The 18,620-nt window shown below is 36.5% G+C and overlaps 1 protein-coding gene across 2 annotated transcripts in view; it reads right to left on the minus strand.

The window, feature by feature from the left end:
• LOC136029284 (serine/threonine-protein phosphatase 4 regulatory subunit 3-like) overlaps positions 1 to 18,620 on the minus strand; it is a gene marked incomplete at its 3' end in the record, with an annotated part of 55,996 nt that overhangs the window by 27,686 nt on the left and 9,690 nt on the right. Inside the window, 2 exon segments of one of the 2 annotated variants that reach the window (XM_065707539.1) lie at positions 2,318 to 2,472; positions 16,212 to 16,358. In XM_065707539.1, the coding sequence (XP_065563611.1) occupies positions 2,318 to 2,472; positions 16,212 to 16,353 (297 nt within the window). 2 annotated transcript variants of the gene reach the window in all.

Consider the following 18,620-nt stretch of genomic DNA (forward strand, 5'->3'; position numbering starts at 1 on the left):
AACTCTTTGAGCAGCTTCCTCGGCTATTTCTTCTGCTATTGTAGGATTTATACTGAAATTTCTCTTTGAATCGTCCCCTTATATACTTATAATGACGTCATATGCGGACAAACACAAACATACAATTTATATATATATATATATATATATATATATATATATATATATATATATATATATATATATATAATATATATATATATATATATATATATATATATTATATATATATATTATATATATATATATATATATATATATATATATATATATATATATATATATATATATATAGATTGCTGCAATCGCTTGTGAAAATACTGCTGCAACCTGGATTACTAGGTTGCCAGCTACCGCTGCAACCCCGATTAAAAACCGAAAAAATCCGAAGGCTTTTTGATAGTTGGAATAGTAAGTCCCGATCCTAAGTTTAGCACCATACCCTAGATAAATAACTTTCCAAAAGATGCTTGCATTATTTTAACTTTTAGTTATAATGTGCAGTGGTTTGTTGTTTACTAGGTTTCAGCTATATCCGATGAACCTTACATATTCCCCATTTAAAATGAACTATATCGATCCATTATGTATTTCTTATATTATCTTGCTGAAAGATAAACATGTATAAATGTTGCACTCACTTAATACATATATGGTTACAACCTACAATTATGACGTCTTTCAAGCATATACATGAAAATGCTTTTTTTTGTAGAAAGTGATACTATTTCAAAATTATTTGTTTTTTAATTATAAAAAGCACTAGAACTTTTAATTTCCGTTCACATGAGCCCTATCACGACATTCTAGGACCGTGGGGTCGATACGATTACCCCTGGGAAAACAAGAGCTAAGAACTCAAATGGCACTTGTGATGAGGTCGGAAAAGCCAAGAGCTCATATGGTATGAGCCCTAGCAAAATTATAAGAATCAATAGATTGCTTTAAAAGGAAGATCAGAGACTTAGTGCCGGTCGAGATTTAAAATAAGAGCTCTGAGTCATGAGGTCCTTCTAAATATCAAAATTCATTAAAACCCCATCACCCACTCGTAAGTTAAAAGTACCTAAATTTTTCTCATTTTCTATCTCCCTTCAGCCCCTCAAATGGTCGAATCAGGGAAAACGACTTTATCAAGTCAATTTGTGCAGCTCCCTGACACGCCTACCTATTTTCATCGTCCTAGCACGTCCAGAAGCACCAAACTCAGCAAAGCACAGGACCCCACCCCCTAACTCCCCCAAAGAGAGCGGATCCAGTCCGGTTATGTTAATCACGTATCTAGGACATTTATAAGCGTTTTCCAAGATTTCCGGTTTCCCCTCCAATTCCTCCCAATGTGAACAGATCTGGTTGGGACTTGAAATCCGGATCAGTGTAAAACTAAAGTGTTGCTCTCGCAACACTTTAGTCGGCGAAGCCTGACAAAGGTTGCCGCAGCATTTCACGTTGCCCGGGCAACGTAGGTCTAGTTTGATTAGTGTTTGTTTTCTGATCCCTATATACAGAAAAAAAATCATTTCTTTGTCCCAAAATAATATTTATATCCAATTTTTGCCTTGTATCCGCATATTTGGCCATAACTTGCTTTTTTATCCGTTTAATTAATCACATGCTCGATAGCATTTAAAAATACTGTTAGTTATCTTTTAAAGCAACTAGAAACATAAATATAGAAACCATACAATAAAATTAAGCATACCAAACCAATAAACAGAGAAACGGCACACACCAGTTTGTCCCCTTCCCCCAGGCTTAGGTTGACGAGCAAAAAAAATTGTCATATAGTCATATTATAGCCATTTGGCTAGCATTCCAAAAAATAAATTAATTACAACTGGTGAATGAATCCAAAAGAGATGTCAGATCTTCAGGGTCCCAAGCCTAATTATTATAATATGCTAAGTTTCCAGAAATATATAGATTTTCTCGGCACTTTAGATAACACTTATGGGTGATCATTAAGAAGCATTCCACCCAAAGGAGATTTCCAAGTCGCTTTATGGATGCAGAACAAGTTTTACCAACGCAAGAAGAAGGGGGGGATTAACAATCAAAATTCCAGTCCCTCATCAAGACTGGTTAACCATACACTCAAGGGCATTTTTTGGATAACATCATAGAATGCAAAGAAAGCTGTTTCATTTGACCTAACGACCCACTTTTTAAACACCGTGTACCCTAATGAAGGCTCAAAGCGTTTAAACCTATAATGGACATCTATTGATAATTGTAAGGCAAACTAGTATACTAAAAAGATTTTAGCACACTAATTTGCCAAATAAAATAGATGTAAAAATCAATAGATCCACATTACCTGACAAATTTTCTCCCATATCTCGTCACACCCAGCTCTTTCTTGAAAACTTAAGGCAAGATCGTAATTGTCACCTTCAGACCACACTATTAGAGTTTCTTGTTGCTTTTGATAAGCTGTATCTGGCTGAATTTTCGACTCAAGCAGAACATTACCTAAAACAGATAGTTCTATCTTTCCGTCAATAATCTAACAACATTTGTCAGTAAATCAATTAGTTCAGAGAATTGTCATAAATACAACACAAGAAAAACAGAAGAAAAGAAAACAAAAGTTCAAAGTAGAAAAGAAATGGATTTTAAGTTCAGACGGGCAGAAAACAAATTATTGAAGCATTCTCAAGCACTAATTAGTCAATAAATACATTGCAAAAATCCTTTTAAGGAGGTATGTTAAATATAGATATCATCTTTAGGGGAGAATTGGAGGTAGCCGCCAAAAACACTAGCAGACATAAAGTTTCTCGGATGTTACTTGGACGATTATGGGTAGAAACTCCCCTTCTCTCCAGAAAAGATCACCCTATTCCTCCCTGCTCGTGATGGCAGGGTCTGTGACCAGAAAGGAAGAATTTGGACATCCTTGTAAGAGCCATCCAAGGACGTAACAGTAACACTCTGGAAGGAATATAATATAAACTGGAAAAACGCGAACACATAAGTCAATAAATACTTTTCTTTACAATCAGACTAGTTCAAGAGCGGAAGAGTAATTTCCCCTTCCGCGTCTCCTATGTTTCACTGAAAAGGGTATCAAGATGTTTTCAATTTCGTTCAAATGAGCCCTCTCCCAATATTAAACTACCACTGGTTTGGTACAACTACCATTGGAGTAAAAGAAGAAAGAAAAAAACGGAAAGAACGATGCATATCAGTACTGATTCAATGATACCCATGTAAAAATGTGATTTTCCTTGTTCATAATTTCTAATTGATGTTTCAATAGGTACGTAAATGGGCACGTCATATCTACGTAGGGGGAAGGGGCAATTTCAAAACATTTAGTATTTCAGGGTGTAATTGCCTGGTTTCACGCTCTTTCTGAAATTCTAAAAGATTTCGTAGTGTAGTCAGAAATTCTTGTTCAGTTGAATCTGAACGATAATTATCATTTTCAAAACAGTGTTATATGAGAAATACTTGCCATTAGCAGTTTCTGTAGAAACCCATTTTTAATTTCGGCAACTATGGCCTGTGGCTTGCTTTCTACTAGATTGCAACTACTGCTGCAAGAATGGCTCAATATTATCTCTATAACCGAGCAACAGTTGTGTATGTATGTATTTAATTTCTTGAAAACACCTCCATATTTTTTTAGGGAAGAATTGTATCCTGGGATATTCTGGCATTAAACAAGAGCTAAGAACTCATATGGCACTTGTTACGAGAGATTGGATCCAGTCCAGTTATGTCAATCACGCATCTAGAACTTGTGCTTATTCTCGAACTCGAAAGCGCTAGAAATCCACCCGACTCCTCAAAGAGATCGGATGGAGGGAGGGGAAATCGTGAAAATTGAGGTATGTTTATCTCACAAATGGGTGATCAGATTTTAATGAAACTTGATATACAGAAAGATATCATGTCTCAGATGCTCCGTTTTCAATTTGGATCGGATCCGGGTACATTGGGGGCTGGAAGGGGAAACGGAAATCTTGGAAACCGGAAATCTTGGAAAACGCTTAGAGTGGAAAGATCGGGATGAAACTTGATGTGAAGAATAAGTACAAGTATTAGATACATGATTGATATAACCTGACCAGATCCGACCTCTTTGGGGGAGTTGGGGGATTTCTAGCGCTTTGGTGAGTTCAAGAATAAGCACAAGTTCTAGATGCGTGATTGACATAATCGGACCGGATCCGATCTCTCGTCACAAGTGCCATATGAGCTCTTAGCTCTTGTTTGGAGTTTCAGTTACTAGTAAGTCTGGGCGTTCCTTACCTACAGTTCGACAGTACGAACTTTTTTATTATCCACCAAAATCTAAATAGATATCGAAATATTGATAGTTTTCCTGTTCTACCAAAAGTACTGTATTCATAAAACTTTACAGTTTCATGAAATGTAATTAAACAAATAGAAAAGGTTTTTCAACTAAAGTAAAGAGCAAGTTTAAAACTTAAAATAAATATAAATTACTCTGTATATAAGGGGTATTGTCCCCTTCTCAACACTTTGTTCATTAAACAAATGTTTTTTAGTACTTTGAAAAAAGAAATTTCCAATTGTATATTTTGTTAAAAATTTGGAAAAAAGCCAAAATTCACACTAAAGAGTAGGGAGCTAAGGAGCAGACAACCCCCTTCATACAAAGAATATTCTGTCCAAATAGGCTCCAAATCTGTTCCTAGCTATCAGTTGTAAAGCTCTTTGTTTATTTAATTTCTGATCGTTTTCCAAATCATACCCAAGCCTAACCAAGATACAATTTGAGGTACCAGTCCCTTAAATTACTGGTTAATTGCTTTTAAAATGTGTAAATCAATAATTGTACGTTGATTAGTACCGTCCTATGTTTAAACTTGCAATTTCAATTTAGGACTAAATTTGAATATACTTAAAAATTGGCGATGAACAGTAATTTTGGTGAAAAGTCCTTGTTAATATTACTATTAAAGAATCTCGGTTGGACGAAAATGAATATTATTGTTTGTATGGATGGAAATTCTAGGAGACTTTTGATCTTCTACATAACTGAAGCCATCACAACCTCTATAATCGGATTTTCTCATCGGTAAATACATTGCATACATTCGTTTAAATACATTGAAGTACTTCATATAAATAGAAAAAGAAAATATTACCATTTGAAATTGCTGAAAACTAAGTTCCTAGCAGGATTTACTACCCCAAAGAAATTTTCCTGGCGGGGCTGATGATGACCTGCCTTGCCTTTCCCACTTATGTGCTTTTAGATATGAGAATATAACAGTTTAGCTGTACAGAGAAACATTTTAATTAGATCCTATTCCCCCTACCTAAAATTTATCTGAAGCCTCAGGAAGAGTAAGCAGTTTGTCCATCAAAAAGTACTTTTGTAGGAATCTGCCCTAACCACACATAAACAATGACTCACCCCCCTTCATTATAGCTGATACGCAATTACAGATCACCAAACGTAGCATAATTTCATTACAAATAAAGCGAATCAACTTGGTTGAATCCAGTACTGCCACCTGCCACCGTTTGGCATTATTTCTTTTGCAACTGGGAAGCCCAAAATATAGTAATTGATACTTTTAAATCAATGGGCTTCTCGGAATTTTAAATTGATTGCAAATTCGTCCTCTTCGGGGTAGAGTCGTAGTTTGGTACCCTAAACCTCCTAAACTATCACCCATCTAAACCACTGCTATTTTGGCACCTGCACCCCCTGGAAAATTTTCTGCCGGCACCCTTGAGACCTACCCATGTTAATTTGTGCTCGTTTTGAGTTTGACTCGGTTATTTAGTGTAATTTCCGTTCCTTTTGGGTTTCATTTATTTATCGATGCTGACTTGTGGTAGTTTTTCGCTTGGTAGATTATTTGGTTTTATTTTGCTCATTTTTGGTCTAATGGAGTTCTTTACCTTTCTTTGAAAAACATATTTTGTGGAAAAGGTTTTTTTAATTAATTTATGTTCATTTTATACTGGCATAGTCATTTAAGGGAAAAATAAAATAATAATTTAAATCTTTTCGGTTTGTCTTTAGGAATTTATAGCTTGGCCGGCTATTTCTATGCTGGAAAATGTTTCAACAATTTTTAACAATATACACCCTTTTAAAAACCTTGACACAAATAGTAGTGTTTAATTTAGTTTTAAAACTTCTCTACTTGACCTGAAAAATAAAACTTCATGCCATTTGCAAAACAATCTATCCATGCTCTTTGACAGCTTTGATACACTTACACTCTTTTGATTTTGCTGAATTTTAAGCACAGAAGCAGTAATAGAAGTAGTCCAAAAGTCTGAACTGAATACTCTCAGTCGTTCTTGGGATACTGCTAAGGTGTCTTATTGGCATTCAACCTACACACAGTGCTTTTAGATTTAATCTTAAGACAATATTTAGTTTTTACACATAATGGGGAAATTGCATAACTGTGGGGGGTTGACCCACGCAATAGCCCTAGATATACAGTTACAAGACCGTTCAGCTATGCTGAACAAAATGACTACCTTACATTTTGATTGGAAGTGTATGGAAAATTATAAGCTAACGAGGAAAGTTGATTGCCCTCCAATCACTTGATCCTTAAAAAGGGTACTAGAACTATGAATTTCCAATCAAATTAGATCCTTTAAAATATCAATGATATTATTTGCTATGACAGAGCAGCGCTGCCTATGATGTTGCTCATATGCCCTTTTAATATTTGCATGTGTATAGCTTTTTCGTTTAATTTAAACTTCCCCTAAACGTTTCAACTTAATGCCCTTAGTGTCATTAGTTACAGCAACTGTAGAAGTAGTATCCTAAGTATACATATAGTGTCTTCTGGCTAGTTCAAAATCTGTCACACCTTTTTGACTTTTTGACCATTGCCAAAAATTTGCGCCTTAATATCCTTAGGTTTATTAGTAGTAGTACAGACATAATAGTTATAGTAGTAGCAGCAGGAGTAGAGTTAATAGTAGTAGTCTTAGCTTTAGTAGCAGTAATAATAATAACAGCAGTAGTAGTAGTTGTAGGATTACTCCGATTTATGCGATCAAGTCTCCAACCGAGGTCCCGGTTTTGCCCGCAGTTGCGTATTCTAGGCTGTCAACAAAGGTGAATCGCGTGGAACAACTACTCAAGGTTGTTGCCACCAAGCTGGATGCTTATGAACTGAATTACCCGCAACTGCCGAAACCTGCAATTCCCGACTCGCATGCTACTATTGTTGTGTCGAACCTTTCATCTACCCTTTCGGACCCAATTAAACGGAAAGATCTGATAGATCAGATCGATGGACACGAATCAATCACTAGCATTCGCCCTGTTCGTGACAAACTGTTTATCAATATAGATAAGTCAGTTGCTGAAGATTTCCGCTTATCGGTGACTAGTGCGTTTACTGGCTCTTCTGCGAAAGTTCTAACCAAGAAGTTTTACGGACTCCTGAAGGGAATCCCGCATGATTTTGAACTGTCCCACCTGATATCGTGCCCTGGTGTTTCTGGTGCCTCTAGGCTAGGGAAATCGCTTGCAGTAAAACTTGAATTCTCTGATACAACATCAAGAGTCGAAGCATTTAGATATGGTCTCAAAGTTGGATACGAAATCCTAAGTGTTTATGAGTTCAAAGCGATTCCCCGGTGCTGTAACAATTGCCGATCCCCTGACCATCTCCAGTCGTCTTGTCCCAGTGTTACACCAAAATGTGCGCGATGTGCCGGTCCTCATGTTTCAGATAGAGACTCGCCTTGCAATTTGTCACCTAAGTGCGCAAACTGTGGAGGTGATCATGTTTCGTTTAGCCTCACTTGCCCTAAATTGAAAGCAATTGTCAGTCGCAAGTTACCGAAAACAAACTAATGTCTGAATCAGTATCACTCGTGTCCTTCAATATTAATGGGACAAAAAACAAGGACCTGACCATTGATGAACTGTACAGTAAGTTTGACATTGTATGCTTTCAGGAACATCTTTTGACCGCAACGAGTGTTAATTTCCTGCGCCGCAGTTCCGCCCACTTTGTTTTCACAACAAATGCTAAATCTACTTTTGGAAGGCCTTCAGGGGGTTTAGCATGTATTATAAAACAAAAGCTCAGCTTTCTGTCCCCGTCATACTATTTCTCTGATGAACATTTATTGGCTATAAGACTTGGTAAAACCGTATTGATAAACACTTACCTGCCTCACGATGGGAAGAATATGACATCGCTTAATAAATTCTCCAAAGCATGCTCTAGTTTGAAAACTCTCCTTCAAAGTATAAGCAAAAATGGGTACGAATTTATTATTATTGGAGATTTGAACACTGATGTAAAACGTGATTCTGCTCGTACTGTGAACCTACTTGATTGTCTCCCTGATTACAGAATAATTGCGAAGGATCTACCCTTCTCGTATGTGCATAATTCCGGCAGCTTATCGGATATTGATCACGTGATTTGTTCCCCGTTCATTACATCTTCAACAGTGCATGTCCACGAAGATGAGCAAGATATTGATCACCTTCCTTTATCGCTATGCTTTTCGATTAGAAAAGATAGTACTGACCAGGCTTGTGCTCCTGCCTCTAAATGGTTTGTGCGGAGTAATTGGAAAAATGTTAATATGCCATTATATATTTCAACCCTGGCCATTCTCCTTGGTTCTTTACGTGTACCTTTTCATCTACTCCAGCTGAGTGTTAGTCCTACTAAAAGTAATTACGATCTGAATCATTATTACAACCAAATCGTGTGGTGTTTAAAACGCGCTGAGGAGGTTGCTGTCCCTCAAGAGCGAGTGAGGAAAAGTACAAGGAAACCAATCTGGTCGTGTGACCCTGAGCTGAAAAGCGTGAAAAATAAAGCCAAATTGTGGCTGCGTATATGGGTTGCTAACGGTCGACCATTATCTGGGAATGTGTTTGAAATAAAACAAAAAACTAAGCGTGAGTTTAAGAAATGTCTGCGATCGAGCCGTTACAAAGGGTTAGAATATCCTACCAATAAGAAAGAATGGGACAAAGTGATTAATTCAGCTAATTTAAATAACTCGGCAAATCCTAATTGCCCCATTACGCCTTCTGCATGGTCTGACCACTATTCAGTTATATTTTCCAAATTGAATTATGCAGTGCACGCGCTTTATTCGAAACTGCTTGATTCGGTTCTCCCGCCTTCCCTGACTCAGGCACAAGTTATTCCCGTTTCAGTTGACGCTGTAATTGCATCTGTTAAGAAATTGAAATCAAGTTCTCTTGATATTGACGGTATCAGTGCTTGTCATCTAAAAATAAATTGCCCGTCTTTGTTTTTCCATTTACAGTTGTTTTTCCAAATGTGCCTTTGTTGTTCCCTCGTTCCTGACAGCTTTTTGTGTGGAACTGTCACTTCTGTACTTAAACGAGGTAAGACTCCTTTGGATTGTTCTTCTTACAGGCCTATCACGGTTGCTTGTAATTTTAGTAAAATCCTTGAACACATCCTACTTCCTTTCATAAGTATGAATGCTAATTTCGGGGAGAATCAGTTTGGTTTTCGGTCTGGCATCGGGTGCCAGCACGCTCACCGTGCTCTTGCTTTCCTTCTTAAAGATGCTTCGGCTAAAGGGTATGGTCTTCATATTTGTGCTCTTGATCTTTCTAAGGCTTTTGATAGTGTTGTACATAGTCAGGCTCTTTACTCTCTTTATAGTCACGGTATTAACCTTTCAGTTATTTTTCTTCTAAAGTTTTGGTATAGTAATTCTTATCTTCGAATTAAAACTAATGGTGCCCTTTCATCTTCTAATGTTCTTGTTCGTCGGGGCGTACGGCAGGGTGGAGTGTTATCTCCTAGTATTTTCAAATTTTGTATCTCTGGTATTCTTGAGAATATTTCTTCTATGTGTTTTGTTGGTTTGAGTGATATTTCTTACCTTGCTTATGCTGATGACATTCTTCTAATTAGCCGGTCTAAACTCAGTCTATCGCAGATGGTTCATAAAGTTTCTTCTTCTTTTACTAAAATCGGTCTTTCGCTTAATGTTGATAAATGTGAGTATCTTTCTTTCAATGTTCCCTCTTCTCCTAGGCCTCTAATTTTTCAAAATTTTTCTATCCCTCATGTAGATTCGATCCGGTGGTTGGGTATTACACTTACAAAAAATCTTAAAACTCTTCGGGAGCGTGCTGTCTGGGATGCTAGAGTGAAAATCCAGATTGGTTACTCTAAAATTGTAGCCAATCGAGGGAAATACAATCGTATTGCCCTTGGTAAGCTTTATTCTACTTTTTCCGATCATTCTGTTCTTTACCTTTCTGGGCTTTACCCTATATTTAAGAAAAAAGACATTAGTGATATTCGATCCTCTTATTTCCGTTTCTGTAAATTTCTTCTCTATCTTCCTCTGTGGTATAAGAATCGAAAGATAATCAAAAAGTTCCATCATCCGAACATTACTGAGAAGCTGACTGATCTACACAAAAAGCTCTCAGAAACGGCGTATCGGCGTTTGTCGCCTCACCACGGTCTGATCCGTTTGAATGATTAATGTCTATTGTTGACTCTCGTTTTTTTGTTATTTGTTTTTTTATTTGTTATTTGTTTTCCGTTGTTCTTCAAGTTTTTACTCCACTATTTATCTTTTTGATGTAAGTGGGTTAGAAATAAATATTATTATTATTATAGTATTGTCTTTTCTTTAGTTCAACTTCCCGCACAACAAGCGTTGTAAGTTTTAATTTCACACACGAAACTCTTCCTAAGACATTGCTGATATGCCCGTTTTAATAACCTGCATATGGATGGCAGGCTGTCATCCGTATAACAGAAATTTTCAGAATTATTCTCTGAAAGTTTTACCTTCATATCCTTAGATATAATTGTAACAGTGGTCATAACAGTAGTATAACTACTCAACTTAATACAACTAGCCAATGCTATGATATTGTCGATTTGCTCTTTTGATAACCTGTATATTCATATACTTCTTGACATTTTCATTTTAACGCTCTTAACCTTACAAGTAGTTACGAAAGAAGTGGTAGTTGGAGCAATAGTGAAAGTAGTAGTAGAACTAGTAAATGTTGCAGTAGCAGTATTATTAGTAGTAGTGTGCACATATTACTTTTTGGCCAATTGATCTTCCCCTTTAAGTATCCTCTGAGAGTTCCATATTAATACACAAATAAATTCAAATCTAAATTCACATTGTGTCTTTTGTTAGTTCAAATTTGCCATCAGTATTCTCTCAAATTTACCCTCATCGATATAGCCTCAATAGTACTATTATAACAGTAGTTTCGGTGGCAGTAAAAGTAGTTGCATTGTTAGCATTGTATTAATAGTAGTAGTAGTAGCACCATAATTAGTAGCGGTAGTAACTTGTGCATATTGCCTTTTGGTCAGTTGAACATCACTGTCATGATGTCCTGGAAGTTTCACCTTGACACGAAAGCCGTTGCAAAAATATTGTTGATGTGTGCTTTTGACACCCCTTTGACGCCCTTCTCACCTTAATACTCTAAGCGTTACAAGTTGTTGCAATAGAACTAGCAGTTGGAGTAGTTTCATAGCATTAGTAGCATAGGGAAAAGTAGCAGTGGTATTAGTGTTAGTAGTGACATGCATATATTACCCTTTTGTCAACTGATTTTCCTCTTGAAGTATTCTCCGGAAGTTTCAACTTAATACCCAAATCAATTCCTTAGATATGTCCTTTTGACAATCTGTGCACTTAGTGTGTTTCGATTTAGTTCGGATTCCCCTTCAATATTCTGTCAAATTTGTACCTTCATATGTGTAGACTTAATCGTGCTAGTATCATAGCAGTAGTGGTAGTAAAAAGAACAGTAGTAGCAGTAAGTGTATAATTACTAGTAATAACAGTAGTAGCAGCAGTATTAACAGCAGCAATAGCTACATTTTGCCTTTTGGCCAACTGAACATCCCACCCATGATGTCCCTGAAGTTTCCTCTTGATATGATAAGCCGTTCCAAAAATATTGCTGATAAGCCCGTATCAGCAATCTGTATACACATAGTATGTTTTGATTTGGTTCAAATTTCTTCTCGACATTTTCTTAGGTTTTTTTTTCAACATTCTCAGCCTTAGTGGTACTCACTACAGAAGTAGTAGTTTCAGTGGTAGTAGTAATAGTACTTATGGTAGCAGTAGTAGTAGCGCGCAAATAATGCCTTTTTGGTCAAATGAAAATTCCAAGTTAATATACTCAATCATTCTTGAGTTATGCCCTTTTGACAACCCATATACACATATCATGTTATGATTTAGTTCAACAGTCCCCTAAACATTCCCTGAAAACTCATCTTAATGCCCTTCGTGTTTTGGAAAAGTAGAACTCAAACATGTATACCTTTTCTCAAATACATGCATATATAAACAATGAACAAATTGCATAACTTTCAGCGTTTGTCCTGAAGCCTCGGGGGGGGGGGGGGTTGACATCCCCTAACAAGTAACTACTGAACTTTTCAACTACTGTGGGGTGACATCCCCAGACACAAAATTACTGAATCTTTCGACAATGCTGAAAAAACTAATATCTCAAAACATTGTTTGGATATTTGTTATGGGAAATGATGGGCGTTGGGGGGGGGGGGGGTCTTTAAGGTCACTTCGAGTCTTAAAAAGGGCACTATAATTTCCGGTTTAAAATCAAGTGAGACACATCTGAATTTAATACGACCACCCGCTCCATAAAAACCTTATATGGCACCAAGGTATAATTTAAAGCCCTTACCCCACGGCTCTGGGGGTTATTCCAACCCTGGCGGTATTGTTTTATGTTCTTTGTGCTATTTCAAACAAAATTGTCATCGCACGGTTTCAATCAGATACATTTGGTGAAAACAGGAGTATTTGGATGGGGGATAGTTGGCCTCCATAATTGTTGACTCTTAAAAGGGAACTAGAGCGTCCATTTCAACCAAATGAGCCACCTCTAAAGCTTATACAACCATCCCTTCCACAAGAACCTTAAATGCCCCAGGGGAATAACTTACAACCCTCGCCCTACGGCTCTGGTGGTTTGTATCAACCTCAAAAGTCTTGTTATATCATCTTTGGACTATTTTGAAACTAAAAGATTTTCTCAAAATATCTATTGGGTGCATCTTGGGAAAGCATGGTGCGTTTGTGTGTGTGGAAGGTAGCTGTGCTCTGAGCACTTTGACTCTTGAAAATGGCAGTAGAACTTCTGATTACCAATCCAGTGAGTCCCCTCCGAAGCATAAACGGTCATCCTTTACATGAGAACCTTATATGCTCCCAGGGTATAACTTACAACCCTTGCCCTGACAGCTGTAGGCGGTGGGGTGGTCTTCCACACAGATGTAATTCCCGAACCCTTCAACTAAGACGAACAAAATTGTTATTTCCAAATTTTCATCGGCGGTATTAAGGCAAATATTGAGCGTAGAGGAGGGGGGAGGGTTCCTCTCATATCACTGGCTCTTAAAAAGGGCACTAAAACTTCCAATTTCAAATCAAACGAACCCCGTCTGAAGTTTATACGACCGCCCATTCTGTAAAACCTTATATGCCCTCATGGCGCAACTTACAACCTTAGACCCAGGCGCTGAGGGGCTATGTAAACCCTAGAGGCATTATTATATGTCCTTTGGACTATTTTGAACGTAATTGCTATCTCACAGTTTCAATTAAATGCGTTTGGTAAAAAGAGGAGTTGTTGGGGGGGGGGGGTTGACACTCAAAAAGGAACTAGAACTTCCGATTTTCTACCAATTGGGCCCCTTCTAAAGTTAGACAACCATCCCTTCCGTAAAAACCTTAAATGCCCCACGGCATAGCTTACAACCCTTGCTCCCAGGTCGTTTCTGGTGGTTTTTATCAACCCCAAAAGCCTTGTTATATGATCTGCCGACTATTTTGAATAAAAAGACTGTCTCAAAAAATTTTATTAGATGTATTTTAAGAAAACATGATGTGTGGGGGTAGCTTCCCTCACTTTGACTCTTAAAAAGGGCATTAGAAATTCAGATTACCAATCCAACGAGTTCCCTCCGAAGTATACATGACAATCCTTTCTTTAAAAACCATATATGCCCCAAGGGCATAACTTACAACCCTTGATCTGTGAGCTGTGGGTTGTCTTCCTCAATGACATAATTTCTGGACGCTTCAACTACAATGAACAAAATTTCCATCTCCAAATTTCGATTGGATGTCTTTGGGGAAATGATGATCGTGGGGAGGGGGGATCTCAAATCGCTTTTGACTCTTAAAAAGGAAACTCTAACACTTAATTTTAAATCAAATGAGCCCCATCTGAAGTTTATGGGACCACCTATTCCATAAAACTGGATATGCCCTCAGGGCATGACTTACAACCCTAAAACCCAGGGAATTGGGGGGTGTCAACCCTAGAGGCATGTTTTCACAATTTTAATCAGATTCGTTAGGTGAAGAGAAGTATTCAGGGAGGGGGGGGCTAGCTGCCTTCCAACACCTGTGACTCATAAAAGGAAACTAGAACTTCCAGTTTTCAACCAAATAAGCCTCCTCTAAAGTCTATAGAAAATTTATTCCATAAAACCTTAAATACCCCCTGGGCATAACTAATAACCCTTGTCCCTAGGCTCTGGGGGTTTGTTTCAACCCAAAAGCCTTGATACATGATATTTAAACTATTTTGAATGAAATGGATATCTCAAAATTTCTATTAGATGAATTTCATGACAATAGGACGTGTGTGTGGGAGGGGGCTGCCCTCCGATCACTTTGACACTTAAAAAGAGGCCTAGAACTTCTGAATACCAGTCCAATGAGCCCCTCCAAAGTTTATATGACCATGCTTTCTATAAAAAACCTAATATGCCCCCAGGGCATAACTTACAACCCTTGTTCTGAGGGTTGTGGGCGAGGGGTGTCATCCTGAAAGACATAATTTCCAGACCTTTCAGCTATGTTGAGCAAAATGGCTATTTCAAAATGTTGATTGGAAGGGGTTGGGGAAATGATGGGAGTGGGTGGGGCATTCACTCTTGCATCACTTTGGACTATTTTGAGGGCACTAGCCATCTCAATTTCCAATCGAATGAGCCCTTTTTGATGTTTCTACTATAACACTTTCTATAACAACCTTTTATGCCCCCAGACATACCTTACAACCTTTGCCCTGAGGGCTGTGGGGACAGGGGGTGTCATCCTCAAAGACATAATTTCTAAAGCTTTCAACTACGTTGAACAAAATGGCTATATCAAAATGTTGATTAGAAGTGTTTGGGGGAATGAAGAGCGTGGGTGGGGGCATTCACCCTCCAATCACTTTCGACTATTAATAAGGGAACTAGCCCTCTCCATTTACAATCGAATGACCCCTTTTTGAAGTTTCTTCAACAATGCTTTCTATAATAAACCTTATATGTCCCCAGGACACAACTTGAAACCTTTGCTGTGGGATGGCTGTCATCCTCAAAGTCATCATCAATAATTTCCTGACTTTCCAACTACTTTGAACAAAATGGCTATCTCAATGTTTTGATTGGATGTGTTTAGGGAAAGGGTGGGCGTGGGAGGGGGGTTAGTTACCCTTCAATCAATTTCAACTATTAAAAATGGCACTAGCCTTCTCAATTTACAATCGAATAAGCTCTTTAAAATTTCTACAATAACTCCATCAATATGAAAAAAAAAATAATACACTGCGCCAACAGTGTTCTTTACTTAGGCAGTGCTATAATGCTGCCTCTGATAGAAAAAGTTTGTCACAATGGGAGGGGCACTACTACCCCTAGCACAAATAAAAAACGAGTAGATTAATTCTCCAAGGAATCAAGAGTGATTAGATACCAATATCAATTATATACCCTGTTCTACTCATTACAGTAGCCTACACCAACACATTTACTTAGAGGCACAGAAATTATTCTTATGATCTTTTCCATTTGTTTAACTGTCATTCTTCAAGTGTTTTTTAAGAACAAGCACTGTGTGGTTACTGTTTTTGATGCTAATAAATAGATAAGTAAAATAAAATGTATGTATCTAAACCTATAAGGGTTTTCTATACTTCTAAATCCAATGTCAAGTGATGACGTTTACCAGAAGTCAGTTTTGTAAAATAATATCCATTCAATATTAAAGATTGTGATGTTAAATACAAACTTCATGAAAAAAAGAAAGAAAACACTAAACTCTGTGCCTTGGAATCCTCCCTGACCAAAACTAATTCACTGCTGATAAAATACAATTACAGGTCATTTTACTCCTGAAAATTAAGAAGCATCCTTATATTGACTTACCATCAGACTCAGCTCTTACAACAAGTCCAACTCCTTTTAACTTGTCAACATATAAAGATTGCACATGCCCTGTACCTCTGTCATCCCACTGTCTATCTGCATTCAAGGCATAAAGCTTTACTCTTCTTCTTGTATCTGTCATGCTTTCTGAAACATGATAAGATTGCTTATGATGCATAAAAAGATAAGTTTTTGAAAACAATATTACAACTAAAAATAAGAAATACAAATCTGTAATTAAATGTAAATGCCATAGCTCACCTCCCCCTCTGAGATTATAGAATTGTTTGTATTTGCAATTTTTAGAAATAATGTCATACTAAAAAATATTGCTTTATTAGACGTAAGCAAGTTAAAAAAAAAAACATTAAAATGTTTTAAGTATTTATAACTGTTCTATATTTTTACTTTTAAATGTTCGCAAATAACTAGAAACTAAGAAATACTTTGTATTTTAATTATATCTATCCCTAAATACCAAACCTTAAAGGTAAATGTATGTGCTAAATTTGTCATTTCAACTACAGAAAAAAAAAAATATGTTTGACATTCCTAATTTGAAGTTTTCTCAATGACCATTAGGACTACAAAGATACTTTTTTTTTTGTGCGTTCTTTAACTTTTGTTAAGACATTTTTGTTTTGTATTTCTGGCAGTTAGTGAAATATAATAAAAAAAACTACATTTAGCTGCTGATTTCCAACATGCTGGCAATAGCATTGCATTCACAAATGTTGATTTTTAATATGTTGTTACTCGGTGCTAGTACTATGCATAAGCAAAATCTTCCCTTATAGGGAATTATTTCCATGGAGAAATATTTTTTTGTTACCTAAAATGGCTGGACTATTAGTAGAAGTGCTTGCTTTCTACAAACAGAAAATACACTTTTTTTACATTTAACATTCAAGGATAATATTTAGAAATCAAGTCTTTGTGGAATCAGATTGTGATAAATCAGTTGATTTACAAATGAATGCTATATTTTTAACAACTCTAAAAATCCATTTCTTATGATTATCTTAATTACCTTAATTACTCATTGTGTTTGCCATTTTTAGTGATGATCACTTTTTCTGTGTGGTGACAAAAATAGGGCATATCTTATGGGGCCTGTTTAATGGCTCAAAATAGAATTTTACCCAGAAGCAATAATTGCCTTGGGAAACAGCATAAGAAGAGCACTTTCTGTGTAACTAAATAATATGAAATAGTTAAAATTTGCCAAACAGTCAAGGCTAAGATACCTAGTAGCTGGTCTAGCAATTTTAAATGCACAGATAACCAACATTGGAGCTCAATCATGAACAAGTGTGTTAAGTTTGAGCAAAACCCAGAAAATGCTGCCAAATCTTGGACATTGGATCTTAAAGTTGGAACAAAGGGTAAATGTATAGAATAAAACTTATAAAATTATGTTTATATTTCCACAGCTTAATAGAAACTGCATTGTGAATACATGTTTTGCACACGAAAAGAGCCCAATGCTTCTATTTCTGATTTTTTGGGGTTATACATGTTATTCTATATAGAATACATACCCAGGATTCATAGTGGATTGTCATCTGTCATGGAGCAGTCATAGTGAAGCTATTTCTGTAAAGATTGTCTGTGGTGTAGGCATACTTAGACATTTTAAACATTTCCTGCCACAGAAGATTCTTCTTACACTTTATTATTCATTAATTTACCTGTATATAGCTTATGGTTGTTTTATCTTAAGCAGTAATTTTTTTACTAATTATAAGCGAGTGCAAGTTCTTCAGAATAAAGCAATTAGGATTATTGGTAAGTATGTTAAAGAGGCCCAAGAAACTAGTGCTTGTTATAAATCCCTGAATATGTTAAATGTTGGACAAATTAGAGATTTTTAAGCTTCTATATTTGTTTATCAATGTATGAATGATCTAGTCTCTGCAGTTTTTAAGAAGTTTTATTGGTTGAATAGCTAAGTGCATGATTATGAAATGAAAAGTAGTGATGATATAGCAACTGAGTCAACAGGTACAGTTAGATCAGCATTTATGGTGAGATATATGGGTCCACTTATTTGGAATAAGCTGCCAGTGAGTATTAGGATGACTGAACACCTGCTTTCATTTAAGAAAAATTAAAAAGATCATTTGTTAGACAGAATTTTTTTTAATGGGAAGGGCAGGAAGGGGTCTGTGGTGTTTGGTATAGGGTGTTTTTGTTTTGTTTTTGGGGGGGTGAATAATGTGTTGTTTGTTTAAATGAGAGAGATTGACTTGAAGTTTGAGTTGATTATTGTTATGTTGTGATTTGTAATGGAATGTAAATTATTACTTGTTACTGCTGTGCATCTACGAAACTGTACAGTTTTTCTTAGCATGGCAACATTTTGTAAAAGCTGTGGTTTAGTTTTGTATGTAAAAAAAAATTCAATAA

Source organism: Artemia franciscana, chromosome 7 (genome assembly GCF_032884065.1).
Source record: "Artemia franciscana chromosome 7, ASM3288406v1, whole genome shotgun sequence".
Classification (NCBI taxonomy): Eukaryota; Metazoa; Arthropoda; class Branchiopoda; order Anostraca; family Artemiidae; genus Artemia; species Artemia franciscana.